We start from the raw sequence: 20,966 nt of genomic DNA on the forward strand, positions 1-20,966 counted from the left end.
CCTGGTGTTTACCCCTAATAGAAGAGAGAAAATTTACAGATGTGCTGGAGAGAATTCGATTGGTTTATGAGATATACAGTAGGATGTATAGTGTAAACAAAAAAGCCTTTAAAAACCTGATGTTCTGTACATTCTGTTCAGCACATGATGTGGCAGCACAAGTTCAACAAGAACTGAGTGACACTTTGTAGCAGCAAAGAGCAAGATAAACCAACAATCACCAAAGCTGTGACAGAACAGGAATGGATCGAGATCATATCATCCATTCGTAGCCCAGCACATTAATGCACATTTAAATAATTTTGAGATATAATTCTGACATTCTGATGACAATAAACATGAATATGTATCGATGTTTTCAATATACAAAATGTGTTATTGAACTGCATATCCTGTAAGCTCCTTAATAATGGTCTAGAAAACTGAACTATTAAAACCCATTAATCACTTCAGCAAACAAGGGGAGGACAACCTTTTAATAATTCATTGAAGATGTGATTTTGCTATTGTTTGTGCGTTGACTTAATTTATACAGCAAAGCTATAGTACTCTGCAAAAGTGTATTTTTGTATAATCCCTGCTTAGAATTAAACAGCACTGTGGCTGAATAAACACATTCGTTCTTCTAGACCTCTCTAACCTCAAGTGAACACGATTTGCAATTTTCATCAGGCACATGCTGAAAGTCAGGAGTGGTATTTACCACGCTTTCTTTGTCAGATATAGTTGTAGCACCATGAAATCTTCACGTCCTATTTTGGTATTTTCTTTGCACCACTTAGCAGTATCTGCTGTAGTACATGCTGTAAGAAATATAAAAAGGCATTAAAATCACTGTGGCACTGTGTAATACTGTAAATTGTTTAGTGGATCATTTTATTTGCATTGAAAGTGCTGAAAACAAAGCCTTAGTAATATTTTAACAGTGCAGGTGACTTTATTGCACATATTAAGGACAAGTAACAATCACTAAAATCTCCTCTAATATCATTCTTCTTATTAGCCTACATCTGCTTGTCATAATTCCTCCTCATTACTTTATATTACCATTTTATCATCATTAGATCGTTCTTTAACACCTAATTACCACTCCCCTTGTGTTATGCACTTACACCAAGCACAAGTGAAAAATGACTTCCACACTTCCAGTTTTTCCACAGTTCCAGTAACTGAGAAGTGAAACCCTTAATTGATATGATATTTTTGTGTCTGCATTTAGCAGTGCTTGAACCCTGGGGAGGAAAAAAGGAAGCATTGTATAGGCTAATTGCATTTAGGTCTATGAGCATGATGCATTCTGTTGAAAAACTGTGCAGCACTCACGTTTCCAGTACAGTACAGCGTTAGTTAGTCAGCACAGTGAGACAGCAACGTGTTCTTCGTAACGGTATATCAAAATGAACATCCAGCTTTAGGTATTTAAGACAGACTGTTTTACGCAACAAATGAAGAAATATTCTGAGCACTGTGGTGTTCCTCTGTGTAGAAATATCATCAGAAATGAACAACTATTTAAGCCTCTATCCCAGCTCAGAGTGATCTCAGGAGATCATGGTTAGCAAAACTTGTGGCTATTTCGCTGAATACGAAGGTCTGTAGTACACAGTTCACACCAGATCAGCTAATTGACCCTAAAACCACCGAGAGTCAGAGAAGACTGGCAAAAGCTCAGTACTACTGCTCTTTGAATGGAATAGCTACAGTATTCCAACGCCACAAATAATAAGAAATGCCTAACGAGAAACATTATACAGAAGTCTTAATAGTATTAATTAATAGTTATTATTATTATTATTATTCATCCATTCATTTTCTGTACCGCTTATAATAGACAAGGTCATGGGGAATGTGGAGCCTATCCCAGGGGACTCAGGGCATGAGGCAGGGGACACCCTGGACGGGGTGTCAACCCATTTCAAGACACATACACACACACACCCATTCACACACTATGGACAATTTGGAAATGCAAATCAGCCTACAATGCATTTGAGCTAGGGGAGGAAACCAGAGTACCCGGAGGAAACCCCTGAAGAACAGGGAGAATATGCAAACTCTATGCACACAGGGCGGAGACATGAATCGAACCCCCGACCCCGGAATATGCTAGCACTGAGAAAGTGGATAACATGTGGTAGCAATATTTACCTTTATAGCGTATGGGATATAGTGTTAAAAAAGACATTACCAATATCATGGGCAGCAGCATCAATATCATCATCAACTAATATCATCAAGTTTCAACTGAAGACACCATATTTTCAGTAGCACAAGCTACATTGCCGTGAACTGTGTGACTAACATTAGCTTGGGTGTTTGTTTCTTTGCATTTTCATTAATAGGTACTGTCTTATCCTCATAGTTGTGAATGTATGAGGAAGTATATAGTTTGAAGCCTTTCTCCAGCTTACAGTGTTTTTAATGTCACTGACATTAATCTTCAAGAACTCTTGTGGACCCCGACTGTAAATACTGCTATTAATGTAGTGTAGTGAAAGAACTGGAAACGGAAGAGCTGTGCGCACCTTGCATGATGGTAACTTAGCACTGATTTATCAATATTCACCTCTTGACTCAGAAAGTGGACACAAGGACTACTGTTTATGTTCACATACTGTGAATGCAGAGTATATAATATCTAACTTCTTGTATCTTGCTTCTTGTAAAGTGTTTTTTTTTTTTTTTTTTTAATCTTCTGTATTTCAGAGAACAATAGTTGAGCTGTTTTTCTGCCAATCCCTAATGGAGTTGGAATGACAGACATGAGGAATCCCCATATTGTTTGGGACCAGAACCTCTTTGACAAGCACTTATCTTGCTCTTGCTGAAACTGCATCATATTAGCAATTCTGTTGCAGGAAGTGCATATCACAAGCTATAGAACAGCTATGGTCTATTCAGCAACTTCACCTCACCCTACAGGAGTGCAACAGGGAGAGAGGCAGCTGACTGATGTGACAGGGCCCATTAGGAAAAGAAAAGTGAGCTCCTCTATGACGTGATCAAAAGAAAGACAGCTGCTCAGCCCAGTGGAGGGGAGAGCATGAGAACCGATACTGTGTTGGAATACAGAGTAGAGAAACTGGCAGAGGGCATCAGCCAAATACAAGAGCTGTTAGCTACAATGCAACAGCGCTACGAAGGGCACAGCTGGGTGAAGCTTAGTATTGCTGCTTGATGCAGTGGTTGCATCTCATTCTCTAAGTTTGTTGCTTACAACAAACTTAGTTGAATGCTGATAGACTGGCAATAAAACATTCTGATGGTCAGGCTTTAAACCCAAAACACAGTACAGCACCACTTAACACCATACACGCCAACATCAATGCCTCCTTGGCAAAACTACAGCTTGAGCCTCCAGCTAATTCAATGGATCAAATGCCTGATCCATTTAATATTGTATAGGCCCAAGCAAGTGGCTGGGCTATTCCACATTGTATAACAAAGGAGCTCATATATGCGATCGAGAGCACAGGGAATCTGCAACCTGATATAAGAGGACACATAATGGCTGCAATGGCAGATCTGGAAACCATTGGGCTGAAATCAATTGCATCAGTAGAGAGGCCAGTGGCATTGCTAGTGGTTCAAACAGACAAAGCATTTGACACAAATCCACACTGTGCACAATCAAAATATGTGCAAATCTAACACAAGGTCACATATGCTCTAATTGCCCTAATGGAGAAAAAGACCACAACAGAAGATTCAGTGGGTACAGAGATTTTACAGGCAACACTCCAAGCTATTGGAGCCATACAAGGCATGGGCTGTTGCTCTACTGACACAGATGTGAAGGCAAGCTCAGCTGGCTTAAATTGCTAAATCTGGTAAAACACTTTGCACCACTGATGTTTAGGCAGGTCTTTGGCGCAAAGGTACAGGAGGTACTGGATGACCTCCTCGTACACAGTACGCAATACATTGGTGATGCAGCAGCGGATCAGAATGCAAACACCTAGCTAAAAACACGACAAAAACTGACCAAGGCACCAAAGCACTATTCAGAATTCCAGTAGCATGTCTGAAAAGCTACAGTCGACAGTGAGCTTTATTGTAACTGGGTTTACTGCTCTGCAAATAAAGCAATTAATTGATAACATCAAATCAGTGTTTCTGAGCACATTGTCCATATGGTATTGTTTACAGTGTAGAGTCAGAGTCGCTGAATATTTTCAAGATATTTTCTGCTTTAAAGAAAATCTTAAAGTAAATCTTAAATGGTCTTAAAACAGTTGTTATTCCATATACTGCATATACCAGATGTGATAAAAGATGCATATTTCCACATTCCATGCTGGGGACCAGAATTCAAAACTGTCACACTCTTGCTGAACCATGCATAATTGCCAAAGTTATTGATGCTGTGGTATATTATTACAATTATAAACTGATCTGCTCTTACCGATGAGACCATGTCCCAAGCAAGGCTCTCAAGTCTTATGTCACGTTGCATCCTCAGTAGAGTACAGCAATGGGGCTTTGAGCAAGTCTCGTCTTAACTAAGATCAGTATCAGTGCACGACAGATTCTAACCTTCAACAGTAGGAATCATAGGTGCTGTCTATGTGTGTGTGTGTGTGTGTGTGTGTGTGTGTGTGTGTGTGTGTAGTTGGGTAATCCCAAACAAAGAAAAGCTGCACGTGGTAAAATAATCCATAAACATATACATTTCAATTAAGGTCCTTGAAATAAATTTACTATCAGTTCAAAAAATATGGCAAGACTTTTGAATAATTTGTAATAAAAATAATTTGTAATCATTTTGAAACATTCAGTGATCATTCCTGTTTCTATATCAACACCCATTTAAACAGTTTCATTAATTGAGAGCACGAGGGAGCCCGATCTGAGTGCGTGGAACGGTGTTAGAGAGCGTGCTTATTAGAGAGCATACACAAAGCTACTCGCGCGCACAAAGCAGTGAAATAATTGTGCAGAGAAGTTTCCGTGCATGAGAGCATGCACTTGACACGCTCTCATGCTTTGCGATCTCTAAATGGTGGGGATACATTCTGTGGTTGAGTCAAGTTGAATTTTGAGATTTTGGTGGTGGAAATAAGCAGGATTTGGGAGTAACGGAATACATGTGACGGCGTTACGTAATCAGGACACCAAAAAACAGTAACTGTAATCCGTACTACTAAGTGCTAAGTTAGTACATTACTCATGCAAATAACAAAGTCAGTATATCTTCTGTGATACACTAATGAGGCCTGTGGTAGAATTTAATTGAGCTTAGTAGGGGCTTATTACTTATGTGCGCTATGAAAAGTGGGCTTGTTGCATTATGTACATAATGGATGTCACAATGATTTGCTTAGTTATACATAAAAGAAACTGCAGTGTATCCCTGAAAAAAAATTAATTTTAAGCTGCTGTGAACGGGCATTTAAAGGGTCTACACTTCTGACATCATTTCAACACAGGGAAGCTGGATGTGCCACAGCACATCCATGAAATGGTTCTATCATAAAGCTACAAAGAAAAGACCCACCTCCGTATGCTCTCATGTTCTATAAGTATCTGAGCTGTTGAAATGACCAATATGCATATCCCTAATTGGTACTGAAGTTGTAAGAGTTTGCTAATTATTATATTGGGCACGCACAAATCAACCACAACCTCAAAGACGCAAGTTTAAGCCTTATAAAGTCATAAACTCAATGAAATATCAAACACTGCATACGTTTATTTATTTATTTATTTATTTATTTTTTAATGTTTATGTCAATACTATTCCCTGATTTACTAAATGTTTTTATGTGCAAAAACAACACCTTGATAACATCTGCTAACAGGGTCTACAGAGGATTGTGTCTTTTATATAAGCAAAATAACACGTCAATTTTGCAGGTTGGCCTTAATGAATATGCAATCTGGGGTGGTGTTAATGCAAATAGTTTAATTTAGCACCTGGAATGTGATCTATTATGCCTGAAACTGATTCTGAGAACAGCAATTGTGTGTGCAAATTATTTCAACCTAAGGGTGAATATTCAATTTATGGAAGCCCATTCTCTTTGGTATCAGAATTCGCCGTGGTTATCAAAAAGTAATAGCACACGCAAAACAATATTTAAACATTTTACCTTCTTTGTATGAGACCATTTACACAATTAACTTTTGTAAATCACCTGAAAATGCAATTGATCAGATTGCATACGCAAACAAGGGGTCTTTGTTTGATTAACTCCGTATAAAGTATAGAACTTTGTAAAGTATAGAACTACTGCGTAATTTCACCAAACCTGAAATAATTTATCATTGTTTTCCCACTTAAATCTTTCCTAAAATATTGTAAGATCCTTTTTGTACTATACTCATACATTGTATGAAACTAGTCTATTGTTGCTGAAATACTTTAAATCAGATGCAGGAAATTAATTCTCGTTGTAAACGAGAAACAATAACTCCTGATTAGTATGTGTATGTCCTTTGCAGAATTAACATAAACGATTTTTGGGAAAAAAAAAAAGACACATTTGCTATGTGTCAGCAATCTATCACGTTCAAATGACAAAGGCACTATATCTGAGGACAAGCTTTATTGAGTAATGGAGCTATAAATATGAGCATTTCTGATGGCAAGTCTCAGAAAGTGATGGAACCTGTGCCAGAACTGTGTGCTGGTGGTACCATGTAACAAACAGCTCTCTTTTACTTGAAAGCCTGTTTTTAATTACCATAATGAAAATTAACATCCTGCAATATCAGGGGGCTGGAGAAGCAGGGCTGGGTAATCTTTACGCTGGAGACTTGAGCTTTTAAGGCTAAATTTATAGTTGTAAATCTAATCAATCATTTAAAAAAAGAAGGTGGTAAAATCACTTGGTGGCACAATTACAAAGGTGTAAATCTTAGCTGTAGGAAATGCAACATGCTCAGGTATCACATTTAGTGCTGTCGAACTATCCCACAACATCCCAAGCAAATTTCCCCTTAAGTGTACTATTCAGACATGATTTAATTTTATTGTGCATGCAATTTAAAAATACAGCACATGACCACCATGTGAGAGCTAGCAGTATGCATCAACTGTGAATATACACACCATTAACACTGTTTCTATTAATCAATCAGTTAATCAACCAACTCTCTATCATGTGAAATATCCCTAAGATATTATGATCTTATTATATGACAGTATTGATAAAAAAAAAAATGATTTCCCTATAATAGTACACATTAATACAATTAATATTACACATTTTTATCATTGATTCTGTTATACCATGGCTACTTAAAAAACTTAATCAAACATTTAAATTTATGGAAATAGCAAACATTTACATGTTTAGATGTCATCTTGTTTTATTAATTCTTGGTGCATGGTGCTCAGGGTAAGCAGACAGCAGACAGCTCCAACATTTCCAGTGATGTTGAAATTTGATAGTGAAATAGGCTAATTGTTTCATCATTGTTTAGAGGTGTAATAGTGAAAGCAGGAGTGAAACATAAATAAATCCTAGTCTAAACCGTAATTTATGCATGTTGTCATGGTTACATTTTCGCATCAAAATTGTTGATCCAGAGCTGTGATTAACTGTGACTGAACTGTGACTTATAATAACTTTAGGTGGAAGCTCATATAAGGAATTAGTGTACACTTACTAGGCAAACAAAAACAAAACAAAAATTCTGACAAAGGTGATTGTTTTCATTGCTTTAACTGCTAGCATATCAGGTAGAGAATCTGCGATCTTGAAAAGTATCTTCCTAGCTATCTTTTGATAATGGGAGTTGACTTCTCCGACAGGAAGCGAATAAAACTGTATGAAAAAGCTTTTCTCTCAAGCCCAGCACTTCACCTGCTGAAAGGAGATATGCATTTGGAGGAATGCAGTTCTGCAGTTAAACGAATTTGGGCTACTTTCATTAATGGTCCATCACAGTGTAGGAAAGGGCTTTCAGACATAGCCTGGGCTTATCTCTCTGATTGGATCACTCTTTGGATGGGGAAATGTTTGGGGGTGGAGAGAACAGATGCTGTGGTTCTTGTTTCTTTTTGCCTGTTGGCCATCACTCTTTCTGTCTATCTCCTTCAAGCCAACAATATTATCAGATTAATCAGTCCCAAACAGAGCAGTGAAAACAAGACAAAGGTTACAGTCATGAGAAAAAGAAAATACACCCTCCTTCAATTCTATGTTTTTATTTATCAGGGCATTAATAACAATAGTGTGGTCCCCACCAACTTCTATAAACACACAAATATCCCCAGGTGACAACAACAACAAAAAAAAACACAACAGATTACAATATGTAGTCGTTTTTTTCTTCAAAAAAGTTAACCAACATTCAGAAGCCAGGTGGGAAAAAATAAGTACACTCTATAATTCAGTAGAACCATCTTTAGCAACAGTACTTTCTGTAGGAGTTTATCAGTCTGAAGAGTTTTGGAGAAAATTTGGCCAACTCTTCTTTACAACATTGCTTCGTTTTGTTGATGTTTGTGGGCACTCATTTATCTACAGCTCTCTTAAGATCCTGCAATAACATCTCAATGGGGTTGAGGTCTGGACTTTGACTTGGTCATTCTAGCACCTTGATTTGTTTCTTCTTTAGCCAGATGTTGTTCAGCCAGATGTTGTTCAGATGTTAATTTGCTGGTGTGCGTTGGACCTTTATCCTGTTACATGGCCCAAGTTCAGCCCAACATAAGCTGCTAGACAGATGGCCTCACATTTATCTCAAGAATTTTCTGGTATAAAGTGGAGTTCATCAACTGCAATATTCCCAGGTCTTGTGACTGCAAAACAAGCCCAAATCATCACCCCTCCCCCATCATGCTTGAACATAAACAATTATATTGCTTACAGAGGCATGTAGAACACATGATGTAGCTCTTGGGGTTTTCTTTATATATCTGAGCATTAAATGGTCTGAGCTTGGACTGAATTTTCTTGGACGTCCACTCCTGGGAAGTTTGGCAACTGTCTTGAAGGCTCTCCGTTTGTAAAGAATCCATTTCACTGTAGAATAGTGAATTCCAAATTGAGATGGCCTTATAACCCTTCCCAGATTCCTGAGCAGCATCAGTTGCTTCTCTGAGGACATGGCTGGTGTCCTTTCTCCTTGGCATGATATAGACACACACCTGAGTGTTCCAGAACACTAAACTGCCAAAAGTTCTGCTTTTACAGAGGTAATCACTCTTGTTGATGATTAACTAATCTTGTGCATTTCATTAGTAATACCTGGCTGCTAATTACTCTCTTAATGACTGTAGAAGTAGGAAGGGTGCACTTATATTTTTCCACCTGATTTCTCAATAAAAAAAATTACTACATATTGAAATCGTTTTTTTTTTTTTGGTCACCTGAGGTTGTTAGGCATGAGGTGGAGCGGAGTGCCTAAAACTCCCTTAGCTGTTCTAATTTTATAATTGTTTGTTTATAGAAGTTGGTGAGGGCCAGACAACCCCTGATAGTCTCTGATAAATAAAAAATATAAAATTGAAGGAAGGTGTACATTCTTTTTCCCATGACTGTATTTAACTAGTAACCTGAGCCAACACACTGGCCTGTATGCACTAAATTTAACCCTCTGGGGTTGAGGAACGTGATGGATGAAGGCAGCATAGGAGGTTTTAAAAAATTCAGACACTACCTGTAATAGGAAATCTGGTTAGTTTGTTTAGAGGAGGAAGAGGGACAGGGAAATTTGTCGTTTTTTATTTGTTGCTGAATACTACGCTCGAGCAGCGTGTCAGGATACTGAAAAAGACTAAACCACACACACACACACACACACACACACACATATGTATATATATATATATATATATATATATATATATATATATATATATATATATATATATTAGCACACAAAATTTGTTTTCATAATTAGAGCAGTATTCTAATATTAATTTGTTAAGCAAAAAAGGAAGTTGAATACAACAAGAAATGTAACTTAAAATCTCTCTCAAAACTTTGTAAATCAAGTGTCCTCGCACACTGTAGAGTCGAGACACCCAGTTTGGGAACCCCTGGTCTAAACTGTATTTTCTACTGTCTATTGCTTTTATCATATGGCAACATATTGACAGCCTGCATAATAATAAAGTCTGCATTTTCTATCCCCTGATTTTCTTTTTGCTTAAAGGAAAGTGCTTGTGTATAAAGATGGTAAAAACTCCCATCATGAGAGCTCTGAACAAGAAAAATATGGCAACCAAAGAGGCATGAACTGCCTGCATATAATTTACTAGTCAGAATTAGCCAGAAATTCAGCATAATCACCTGCATAAGTCTGAATATGAAAAACTTTCCCCTTGTCAATATTGACATAACTTTTAACCTTAAACTGCTATCACTGAATGTGGCCCAAAGTAATTAAACTGAACTTTGCTATGCGAGTTCATTTTGTGATATGCTCTCTGGAGTGACGCAAAATGCTGACAGATGTTCCATTTATAAAGAGTGAGAGACCTGGATAGGGAAAACTGAGAAGCAGGGATGGGAAAGCAACACCCACATAAATCAGCTGTCACCATCAAACACAGCCCCAGAACACTCAGCTTTGTCAAATGCATTTCAGCTAAAAAGATTTTGAGTGCTCTACTACAGTGTCAGTGTTCTCCATGCTGTTTACAAAAAGCCTTGAAAGTCTTCCTGCGGCCATGTTTTAGAAGCTTGGTCCCAGTTTCCCAAAAGCAATGTAATGTTCGTGTCTCAGGTGAAGTGTTTTTCAAAGTATGCCTTGCTGTACTGTGATCTTGGTGCTACTAATTACTTCAGACAAAATTTAAACACTAACTTATTGTTAGCACCAGAGACAACAGCATAGCAGAATCCTTACCTGATTCAATAAACTCATTGTTCAAGGTAATCCAGGTCTCCCTGCTTTTCCGAAGACTCTCTTCCATGGCTCTGATATCCAAGAAGGGGCAGTTGCAGTCGGGGAACTTGGCAGAACATCGACACCAGCAGTCGTTGTTGCGGCACAAGAGCTCGCCCTCGGAATTGCATGCCACATAGCTGAGCGCTGCCTCCACGAAACGGTTGCGCAGGAAGTCGGGGAGAACATCTTGTAAACCTGAGTTTAAATAGAGGGTTGTCTTAATGGCACGTAATACAGAGAATCTATATCTCGATGTAAAACTTTTATTAGCTTCTTTAAAGACCATAAGGCTACAACCATGTATAAAGTAGTGTTAGGGTTTCTACTTTCTAAAAATGTTGGTAATCCATTCTTCTAGTTACTTTCATAATAGCAGGAAGTAATTAAGCAACAGCAAATATACAGACAAATAATTCTGCATATCTTGTCTACTTAAAAAAAAACATCATGAGAGCCATTGTAATTGTCTAATAATAATGACAACAGCTGTCTATTTGACAGCAAATGTGCTGTAACAGATGTTGAATGGATGCTGAATATCATTTCCTTAAGTGGAAGGAAGAGGCTTTTCCTCTGATAACTGAAGTCTGAGAATTGTTATGAAGACAGCACAATGTATACATGATTTAAATAAATAAAGTAGCTTAGGCTAAACTACCACCCTAGTCACACTAGCGTTCATTTTGGAAACCTTCCACATCGCCGACAGAATACAATTCTGACATGCATGTAGTTCACTGAGAATAAACATGATATTTTCCTGCACCGATCCAATGATTTAGTGTCAACAACTGTGGTAGGCAACACAAAGCCATACAAATTAAATTCATGGAACATTTTTTTTTTCCATTTTTCCTATCTCTTCTCCTTTCAAATTCCTTACACGCCTCAAAAAGTCATTTTTAGTTTTTTTTAAAAAAAAAATTTTAATGCCATGTTCAGGACAATGCAATAAGCCCAAGCTCATTCTCCTGCATTATCTTCTATAGATTGGGCAGGAAGCAGAGAGGATGGAATGTAAAGTGGGTCAGACGTCTGACCGTGTTTGCTTGCACATTTCTATTTAGGACACAGGACTGCCATGCCAGTTCTATAATTGGGTAATGGGATGGATAAAGACTAACAATCTCTACGGCAAGGTCATTCAGCCATGTATTGTTGTGATGAAGCAGGGGTGCTTTGCAAACAGAGAATCGATGATGTGGCATTCTCTGACCATATCCTGTTCTGATCTTTTGATGGGAGGTTATGTAAGTATTGATATTTATGCAGACAAATTAATTAGTGATGATTTGCTTGGGATAGCCCATCCTATACGACTCAATGGTGCCTACTATGATGGGTGGATTGTATATATAATACATTTTAAAAACACTTTTGATGTCGCTTTTGTTTTTGCTGGCAACAATGTAGTCAATTAAGCATTCGTAATCAATACGTAATGATGAACACAGCATACAATCATTCGATAATGAATACGTTCGCTATCCATCTGCTGGTGAGATCGATCCGCATTTTACAGCCCAGCTGCGGGTGTTGAGCAACTGCTAATTATATTATCTGAGAAAAGCTCTTCTCAGCTTCACCAGATCTGACACCCATCAAGAGAGAATCAATTCCTTTTTCTCTCAGCTTTTCAAATTCCCTCTCCCGGTATGAATATTTATGAGACACGTTTCTCCAGTATTTATTCTCTGAATTGCAAGAAAACAAGAGGCGTAATTAGATGCAGTCTTCCTCTCAAGGCCTGGCTTATGGTGGGTGCGGAGCCAACAGTGTGGGGAGGCACACAAAAGACAGCAACTTGGATGGCTTTCATTCCGGATAAGGCTAAATAACAGCTCTTGTGCCCTCTCCTCCTCAAGCTCAGCCTTTTTATGGAGAGAAACAGAGTGAGACGTGTTTTTTTCCCCCCACAAACGTTTACTGCAGTCTTCAGTAATATCTACAGTCTAAATTATATCTATTGCATCCACAGTTTTGGTTATGGGTTTCCCCTTAGTTCACTTCTGCTAGACACTATGATATGACTATCTATGGTCTGGAAAATGCTAAAATAGTCTTAAAAAAAAAAAAACAAAATGGTCTGAAAAAGTCTCCAGAAATGTAAAAGAACTGATGAGCTGACAGAAATAGAGGCCTCGGGCATCTTCCATCCAGCCACTTTTCTCTCTCCGCTTTAGACATGCCCCTGCCTCAGCTTATTAAAGTAGTTACATGGCTTTTGTCAGTGGGGAGATTGCTTTAGGAGGTAGCAGTATTAAGTGGGCTGACTTTTAAATGTCAAACTCAAGAAAGTGGCAAGTACTAGCACAGACCACATGTATAATTAGCACAGACATTGGCTTTCCTTTCACTGCCATTACTATCTTTTTTTCTGCTTTGGTCACTCATGGTGACACATCTGTCATAGGGGTATGAGGGAAATTTAGGTTCGTGTAAATGCTTGTCTTCAGATAACCCCTCACTTCATCTAAACCCTAGCTTGATATGAACATCAGCTTTTTTCTCTCACAGTTACATACTTTTTTCCCCTCTAGACGGTGAAATGGAAAATACATAGACTTACATGCCACAGTATAATTTAATTAAAACCTAATTAATTAAATCCAGGCAGAGGAATTTAGTCATTAGAACTTTAAAGGCATCTCTTAATGAAAATATGAAATTTTAAAAACAAAATGCTGCAGTATAGCCAGGAAAAACAATCCTTTAAATATTGTAATGAATTGTTGTTTTTAAATACTGACTATGATAAATACTTAATATAATATGTCAATTCTGAACAATTCTTTTAGCAACCAGAAAACTAAACCGGAATTTAGTCATGTGCAGTATGTATGAAATGAGAAACTTTTGAATGTCAAATATAACAAATATTTATAAATTTTTATATTTTATCATTCAAATAAACATACTGATGCTATGAAAACACATTTCATAACAAATATTTACTTTTGATTATAAATGATCACTCAAAAATATATGTAAATCTGTTGAATATAAACCAATTTACCTGGTTTATGTGAATGTTGTATTATTATTGTTGTTGTTGTTATTATTATTATTGTTGCTGTTGTTGTTGTTATACACAATAACTCTATGTGTATAGCTAATTCGTTTGGTTGATGATATTTTTCCTGTTCCTGTGAAAAGTTAGTGGTTGTATGCTGAGGTCACAGGAAAATATTGCTAGAGCACTTATAGTGGTAGTTATATATAATAGAAGAGCTAACAACAAAGAACACAAGCTTCTTTCCCCACCATTTTCCAACAATATTATATTAATATTAAATCCCACATCAGAGTAGAGAAGACTCAAAAGTTCAAGAATGAGCTCACAGTTCAAGAAAGCAGTGCAGCTATATTAGCATTGGAAGTTAACCTTAGTTAACTTAGTTAATCTTGGTTAAAGTTAGTCAGAGAGTGCAACAGACTAAAGGAAGCTCTGCTGCATTGCTCTGTTTAGGTGAAGGCTAAATCCCACTCCACTAGTATTAGCAGGTAGTCGAGCAGTATTGTGGGTAATCTAGGAAAACTTTAGTTACAGTGAAAATAAACAACACAAATATAATATGTTTAAAGAAAAAAAAGTCAGAAATTCATTATAAAAACCTTAATGCTATTGCACATCATACAGTGCCCTCCACTAATATTGGCACCCTTGGTAAATATGAGCAAAGAAGGCTGTGAAAAATTGTCTTCATTGTTTAACCTTTTGATATTTTGTTCAAAAAATTCACAAAAATGCTCTGCTCTCAGGGATATCAAACAATTGCAAGCACAACACAGGTTTGTCAAAAAAAACAAAACACTTTGTTAAAGGGGTCATAGCATGATTTTTGAATGTTTTCCTTCTGCTTGGGAGTGTAATGTATCTGTTTGTGCATGTATAAACTCTGCAAAGTTCCAAAACTCATATTTTCCACCAAAGGGATTTATTCTATCTAACAGAGAACACTGCTCAAGACCTGCCTGAAACGCGTCGTTCGAAATCCAGATTTACTTCCGTAATTTCTCTACGTCACAGCATGCACTATCACCATAATCCCACCCAAAGGCAGACACAAAGAAAGAAGGTGAGGCTTCAGTGAATTTAGTCGATGCTTGAGTGAATTCAGGCACCGTGTCGTGAAGACGCTGTGTGTTTCTGTGCGAAAGCAAAACTTCTTTGATTAGCCTTCCGAAAATGGACGAAATCAGTGGTTACTGTTTATTTATAACGCTGTTCCTGAGCAGTTCAACCCAAACATTTGCTTGTGCACAGCGCATTTTATAGATGACAGCTTCCTGAACCTGGGCAAGTACAACACAGGCACAAAGGGTACTCCATACTCCTGAAAAGAGGGGCGATTCACCCTTTGCTCAGACAATCTTGTGCTTCTGAATCAGAACCTTTTTGATTATTTTATGAAGTATCTGCTGTTGATTGTTCAAATGCTGAGTTTTGTGTTGTGGCTCTGCAAACCTGCTAGCTAAAATTTGCTAAGTTGTCTCAGTTTTTTAAGTGTTTGTTTGTATGTTGGTGGTCTGACAGATTGTTGATTGTAGCCTCTGTTGTGAGTGTATCTTGAAATGGTTTATATCATTTGAATCACAAGAATCCTAGCTTTCCAAAGATATATTGCATGAGTACCTGTGTACAGCATAGTTAGGCTCGCCGGCAAGATCAGGATTTACATCGTATCTGAAAGGTGAGAGAGTTACAAAATAAAAACTTACCTCTGTGAAGCGTTCTGCTCAAGTCGTGTTTGCAAACTTGCTTCCGCTTTACATTTTTTTAGTACACCTGGGTGACTAGGAACAGGAACTTGTTCAAACATGACTTCCTGTTTCACAGGTGTATAAAGGTTTCACATAGGCCAAATTCCCTTAGTCATTCCTAACAATGGGTTAGACCGAGGAATATAGCTGTGATATATAGCTGTGATGTGTGGCAAACGGATGTTGAGCTTCACAAAAGGGGAAGTGGCTATAAGAAAATAGCAAAATCCCAATTTCCACCATAAGGGCAATAATTGAGAAGTTCCAGTCAACTGGAAATGTTATGAATCAACCTGGAATTGGACGTGTGTCTGTATCGTCTCAACGCACTGTGAAGAGGACGGTTCGAGTGGTAGAAGTTAGTTGCAGCTTGGGGTCAGAAAGTCTCCAAAACTACAATCTGAAGTCACCTACATCATGACAAGTTGTCTGGAAGGGTTTCAAGAAAAAAGTCTCTACTCTCATCCAAAAACAAACTCGAGCGTCTTCAGTTTGCCGACACTACTGGAACTTCAAATGGGAACGGGTTCTATGGTCAGATGAAACCAAAATAGAGCTTTTTGGTAATAAACACCAGAGGTGGTTTTGACACTCACAGAGAGGTAGCCATATGGAAAAGTACCTCATGTCCACGGTTAAATATGGTGGTGGATCTTTAATGTTTTGGGTCTGTTTTTCTGCCAGAGGACCTGGACATTTTGTTAAAATACATGGCATCATGGACTCTATCAAATATCAACAGATATTAAATGAAAACCTGACCGCCTCTGCCAGAAAGATTAAAATGGGCCATGGCTGGATCTTCCAGCAGGACAATGATCCAAAACATACATCACAATCAACACAAAAATGGTTTACTGACCACAACATCAAGGTCCTGCCATGACCATCCCAGTCCCCTGACCTGAACCCCATAGAAAACCTGTGGAGTGAACTGAAGAGGAGAGTCCACCAGTGCTGACTCTCCAGATCTGGAGAGATTCTATATGGAGGAAGGGTCTCAGATCCCTCACCATGTATTCTCCAACCTCATCAGGCATTATATGAGAAGACTCAGAGCTGTTATCTTAGCAAAGCGAGGTAGCACAAAGTATTGACTAAAAGGGTGCCAATAATTGTTGCACAATAATTTGTTTGCAATTGTTTGATATCCATGAGAGCAGAGTATTTTGTGATTTTTTTTTTTTTTTTAAAGAAAAGATCAAAATGATGAACAATAAAGGCAAATGTTCACAGCCTTCTTTGCTCAAATTTGCCACGGGTGCTAATATTAGTGCAGGGCACTGTATATCAATTACAATTGACTGTTATTCTGGGTGATTTTTTCCTTTAAACCAAACATTGTGTTTAGCTGCTGCTCTGTCTCTTCTCCCTACAATCATCTTGCACTTGCTTCTAGTCAGGTAGAGGATATTTAATTCTGCAGCACTCCCATCTGTACCAACTCCTCAAACTGCCAGAGGCTGGGATTGTATTCTGCCTCACTTGTCACTTCTGAAGTCGTTTCGGAAGAAAGCATCTGCTAAATGATTAACTCTAATTAGATGTAATTTAAAAGTAAATGTAAAAGTAACTTTGTCTTTTGTTCCCTATCAAGGAACTCTTGGGGTCACAGCAATGTCAGCTCGCTTCATCAGTTCCATCCATATGTCATTTATTCATACAGTCACGCACAATAAAGAACTCTTTAAAGAACACTATTTGTACACCTCAATGCATTTATCTGATCTAGCTGCTTCATAGCCATTTAAGCTTGTTATTTAAAAAACATAAGAGGCAGAATATAAACACTGAGTGTGATCCAAAACTCAGTGTTTCTAAGAAGTGTGAATAGATTGGAAATGATTTTGGTGAATTTGGCAGCTGCAAAGAAGGATAAAAAAAAAAAAAAATTCTGTTATATTTAATTTTTTTTTTAATAAAATTGTGTGAATAAATTTTAATTATGCAATCAATCATTTCTGTAAAACAAAAAATAAATGGATGGATGGAAGGATGGATGGACAAATTATCCTTTACTAGCAACACTAAGAGTCTTTGAGTTCTCTTAGTGGAATACACTCTAATATAGTACAAAAAGCACAGAGACACTAGCTGTATGTTACAGATAATGCAGCTGGTCCCTTCCACAAACAGAATGTTAGTACAGAAAGTACTTAGTGATATACCTCTTCAGAAATTAAGCTTAAGAAAAATGTCACTGCCCCACAGCAGACTGCCAAACCATGTCATGAATCCCCACAGCATAGAGTGTGTTTCCCAGCACAGTGAGCACTGCCCTAATTGTGACATGTACTTCTGTTGTATCTTCTAGTTCTGTCTCCAACACTGTCCCTTTATAGGCCTGTTCCCTAATGTGTACACCTGTCCTCAGTTCAGCCGTCATTAGTTTGTCTTTTTACACCCTTCTGTTTCTTTGTCCATTTCTGTTAAGCATTGTTGACTGTTAATGTGTGATTACGAATGTCATTTCCCTGTTCATTATTTCTGGTTTTGGACTTTTGCTTGTTTCCTGTTTCTATAATAAGGACAATCCGTGTTTAACTTCGACTACTTGTGCTTTGACCCTTGCTGCTTCTAAGGCCAAACAGACTTCATATAAATCCATAATGAACTTTTTCACACTATCTGTTGTTACCCAGATGAGGACGGGTTCCTTTCTGAGTCTGATTCCTCTCAAGGTTTCTTCCTCTTAACACCTTAGGCTTGCTCAGTTGGGATAAATTCACACCTTTAATATCTATATACCGTGTTGATATTTCTGTAAAGCTGCTTTGAGACGATGTCTATTGTAAAAAGCGCTATACAAATAAAATTGAATTGAATTGAATTGAACAATTTATGGATTACCCTTAATAGGGTACCCTTAATAGTATATCAGTCCCGCCTCTGCCTGCATGTTACAAACCAAATATTATTTGATTACATGTTTTCTAAGAACAAAATATGTAATGAAATTCTGAGCAAACTTTTTTTTATTAAATCTAAAATTAAAAATAGAACATAGATTTTTGTAAAAATACAAAACAATGGAGTGCAAAATGGCATGCCAATAAATGGCAAAAAATATCCCAATATATGGGCGGATGTGGCTCAGGTGGTAGAGCGAGTTGTCTACTGATCATAGGGTTGGCGGTTTGATTCCCGGCCCATGTGACTCCACATGCAGAAGCGTCCTTAGGCAAGTGTCCTTGAGCAACCTCGAGTTGCTCCCGATGGCAAGTTAGTGTCTTGCATGGCAGCTCTGCTACCACTGGTGTATGGGTGAATGAGAACCAGTGTAAAGCACTATATAAGTTTTGACAATTTACTATTATATCATGATATTGAACACTTTCTTTTTTATCATGGATCATAATGATGGAAACTATGTGATGCACATGTTTATTACATGTCTCATTAAAGCTCAGTGAAATGCCCCAAGAGGGTGTTCAGACATTTTAGGGAGACTTTTTATTTTTGGTCAAAAACCTGATTCCCTTACATCTTTCCACAAATGTCATTACTATCTGCATGTTTCTCTTTCAAAATGTAGTGAAGCATAAATGAAACGATTTTTTTTTTTTCGAACTCCCTGTTACACTCGCTAAATGTGAATTATAGCATTGGGACATCTAAAAGCAACATCCTAATTCACAGTTTACCTTTTAAGATGCCTGAATCCCTTTTCTTTTCTTTTTTTTTTTTTTTAGAATTTTTTTCAAGTCATATGCTCTCTGTTCAATCAATCTTTATTAAAGTGAAAGGCTTACACTGATCTCTTAGTGCACCGGTAAAGCAGTACTGAGAGAACAAAAATAACATAGCCAATTAAACCAGGGTCCCTGACAACCTTTGGTTACTACAGCTCATGTTATTATTTATGTCCCACTTTCCCACTAATTCCCATGCCTGTCATTTCTTACACACAATCATAAAAATTAGTTAAAAGACCACCAAGCATTAAATCACTTACTTGCTAAATTAGTACTTTACTAGTGATTCGCACATATGGCACTATTGCTGTCATGGGGAACATTACAGTTGTTACATCAATATTGCAGAATAAAAATCCTGTAAATAGTGATATTTTACTCCATTCGGGGTGTTGCTGATGACAGCTCACATGAGAAGTATAAATACACCAATTTGTGAATGAATAGTGCATAATGAAAAAGAAAGCAAGAGATTTTATTGTACCTTGAGGACACACGAAGAAAGATTATTCGTTCGTCCATTCACATTATAATAAATCTTACGTTTCCAACAGCCCAAGTTTACATGGCTGCAAATCCTACCAAGGACCCTTCAAGGTCTTTGTTATAAAGTTATAGCAGCTGTGATGGTATAATCACACAGATACACAGGTAAGCAAAAAAGTTGTCATACCTTTCAGATGGATTTTATTCTCCGGGCTGTGTACCAGCACTGAGCTGACAGAATCCAGGCTGTCGTAGTTACTGCATCCCAGAGGCCCTGTTCTGGTCTCTGTTACCTAGGAAACAAGGGGATATTTTACCGCCTTATTACCGCTGAAATCATGCACCTGTTTGTTGCTCTTTAATGGGAGAAGAGCGGTGAGGCACATGGCTGTTGTCAAAAACAAACCAAAGTCATCTAGAATTAATAGTACATCTCAATTCGGCATATTGCAGCCCTTCACAAATGGCCATTTTACCAGGCTTTCATTTAAATGAGCAAAAAAAGAGAGAGAACTTCATTAATGTAATTTTAACATCTAAACATCCAAACAGATGACTCTGTCCTTCCCAAAATATCTCTCTCTCTCTCTCTCTCTCTAAGTTTGTGACTCTAATCCTTGGCTGAAATAAAGAGATAACACCATTTACCATTGTATCCTTCTCCACATGCATGTCTTTCATTTTATTGGCTTTGACAGGCATGGCCCCCACCCAGCGAGCGGAAGAGAACAGAAGTACTCATACACTGAAATTAAGGACGCAGGCACAGTGACTTCACAAAATATCATGTCAGTCTTCTTCTTCTGCCAAGTAAATTTATAAACCTGTTAGTGCACTCATGCTTTTAGAGTATTCTGTCTAATAGACTCTCAGAACCCTAATATACTTTACATTAAGAAATTAATTCATTTGTTCATCTTCAGTAAGTACTTTATCCTGGTCAGGGTCATGGGCAGGGATATTACCTGGATGGGAACAAATACCCAGGTCCATTCCAAGGTCTATATGTATAGGTATATACAGTATGTTTCATTCCAAAATACAGTGTGCAATACAGTCATGTGAAAAGATAAATACACCCCATGGAAATATGAGCATATAGGCAAAGACAAGGACATTTGGAATAATGTGTTCTGGACAGACAAATCAAAGATGGAGTTGTCTGGCCACAGT

The 20,966-nt window shown here is 37.7% G+C and overlaps 1 protein-coding gene across 1 annotated transcript in view; it reads right to left on the reverse strand.

The window, feature by feature from the left end:
• Positions 1-20,966, reverse strand: part of brinp2 (bone morphogenetic protein/retinoic acid inducible neural-specific 2) — a 97,988-nt gene that overhangs the window by 34,546 nt on the left and 42,476 nt on the right. The window contains exons 4-5 of the mRNA XM_053627975.1: positions 19,981-20,086; positions 10,807-11,043 (exon numbers count right to left, since the gene is read on the reverse strand). Of these exons, the coding sequence (XP_053483950.1) occupies positions 10,807-11,043; positions 19,981-20,086 (343 nt within the window). The remainder of the gene's footprint in view (positions 1-10,806; positions 11,044-19,980; positions 20,087-20,966) is intronic.

This window comes from Ictalurus furcatus, chromosome 7 (assembly GCF_023375685.1).
Source record: "Ictalurus furcatus strain D&B chromosome 7, Billie_1.0, whole genome shotgun sequence".
NCBI lineage: Eukaryota > Metazoa > Chordata > Actinopteri > Siluriformes > Ictaluridae > Ictalurus > Ictalurus furcatus.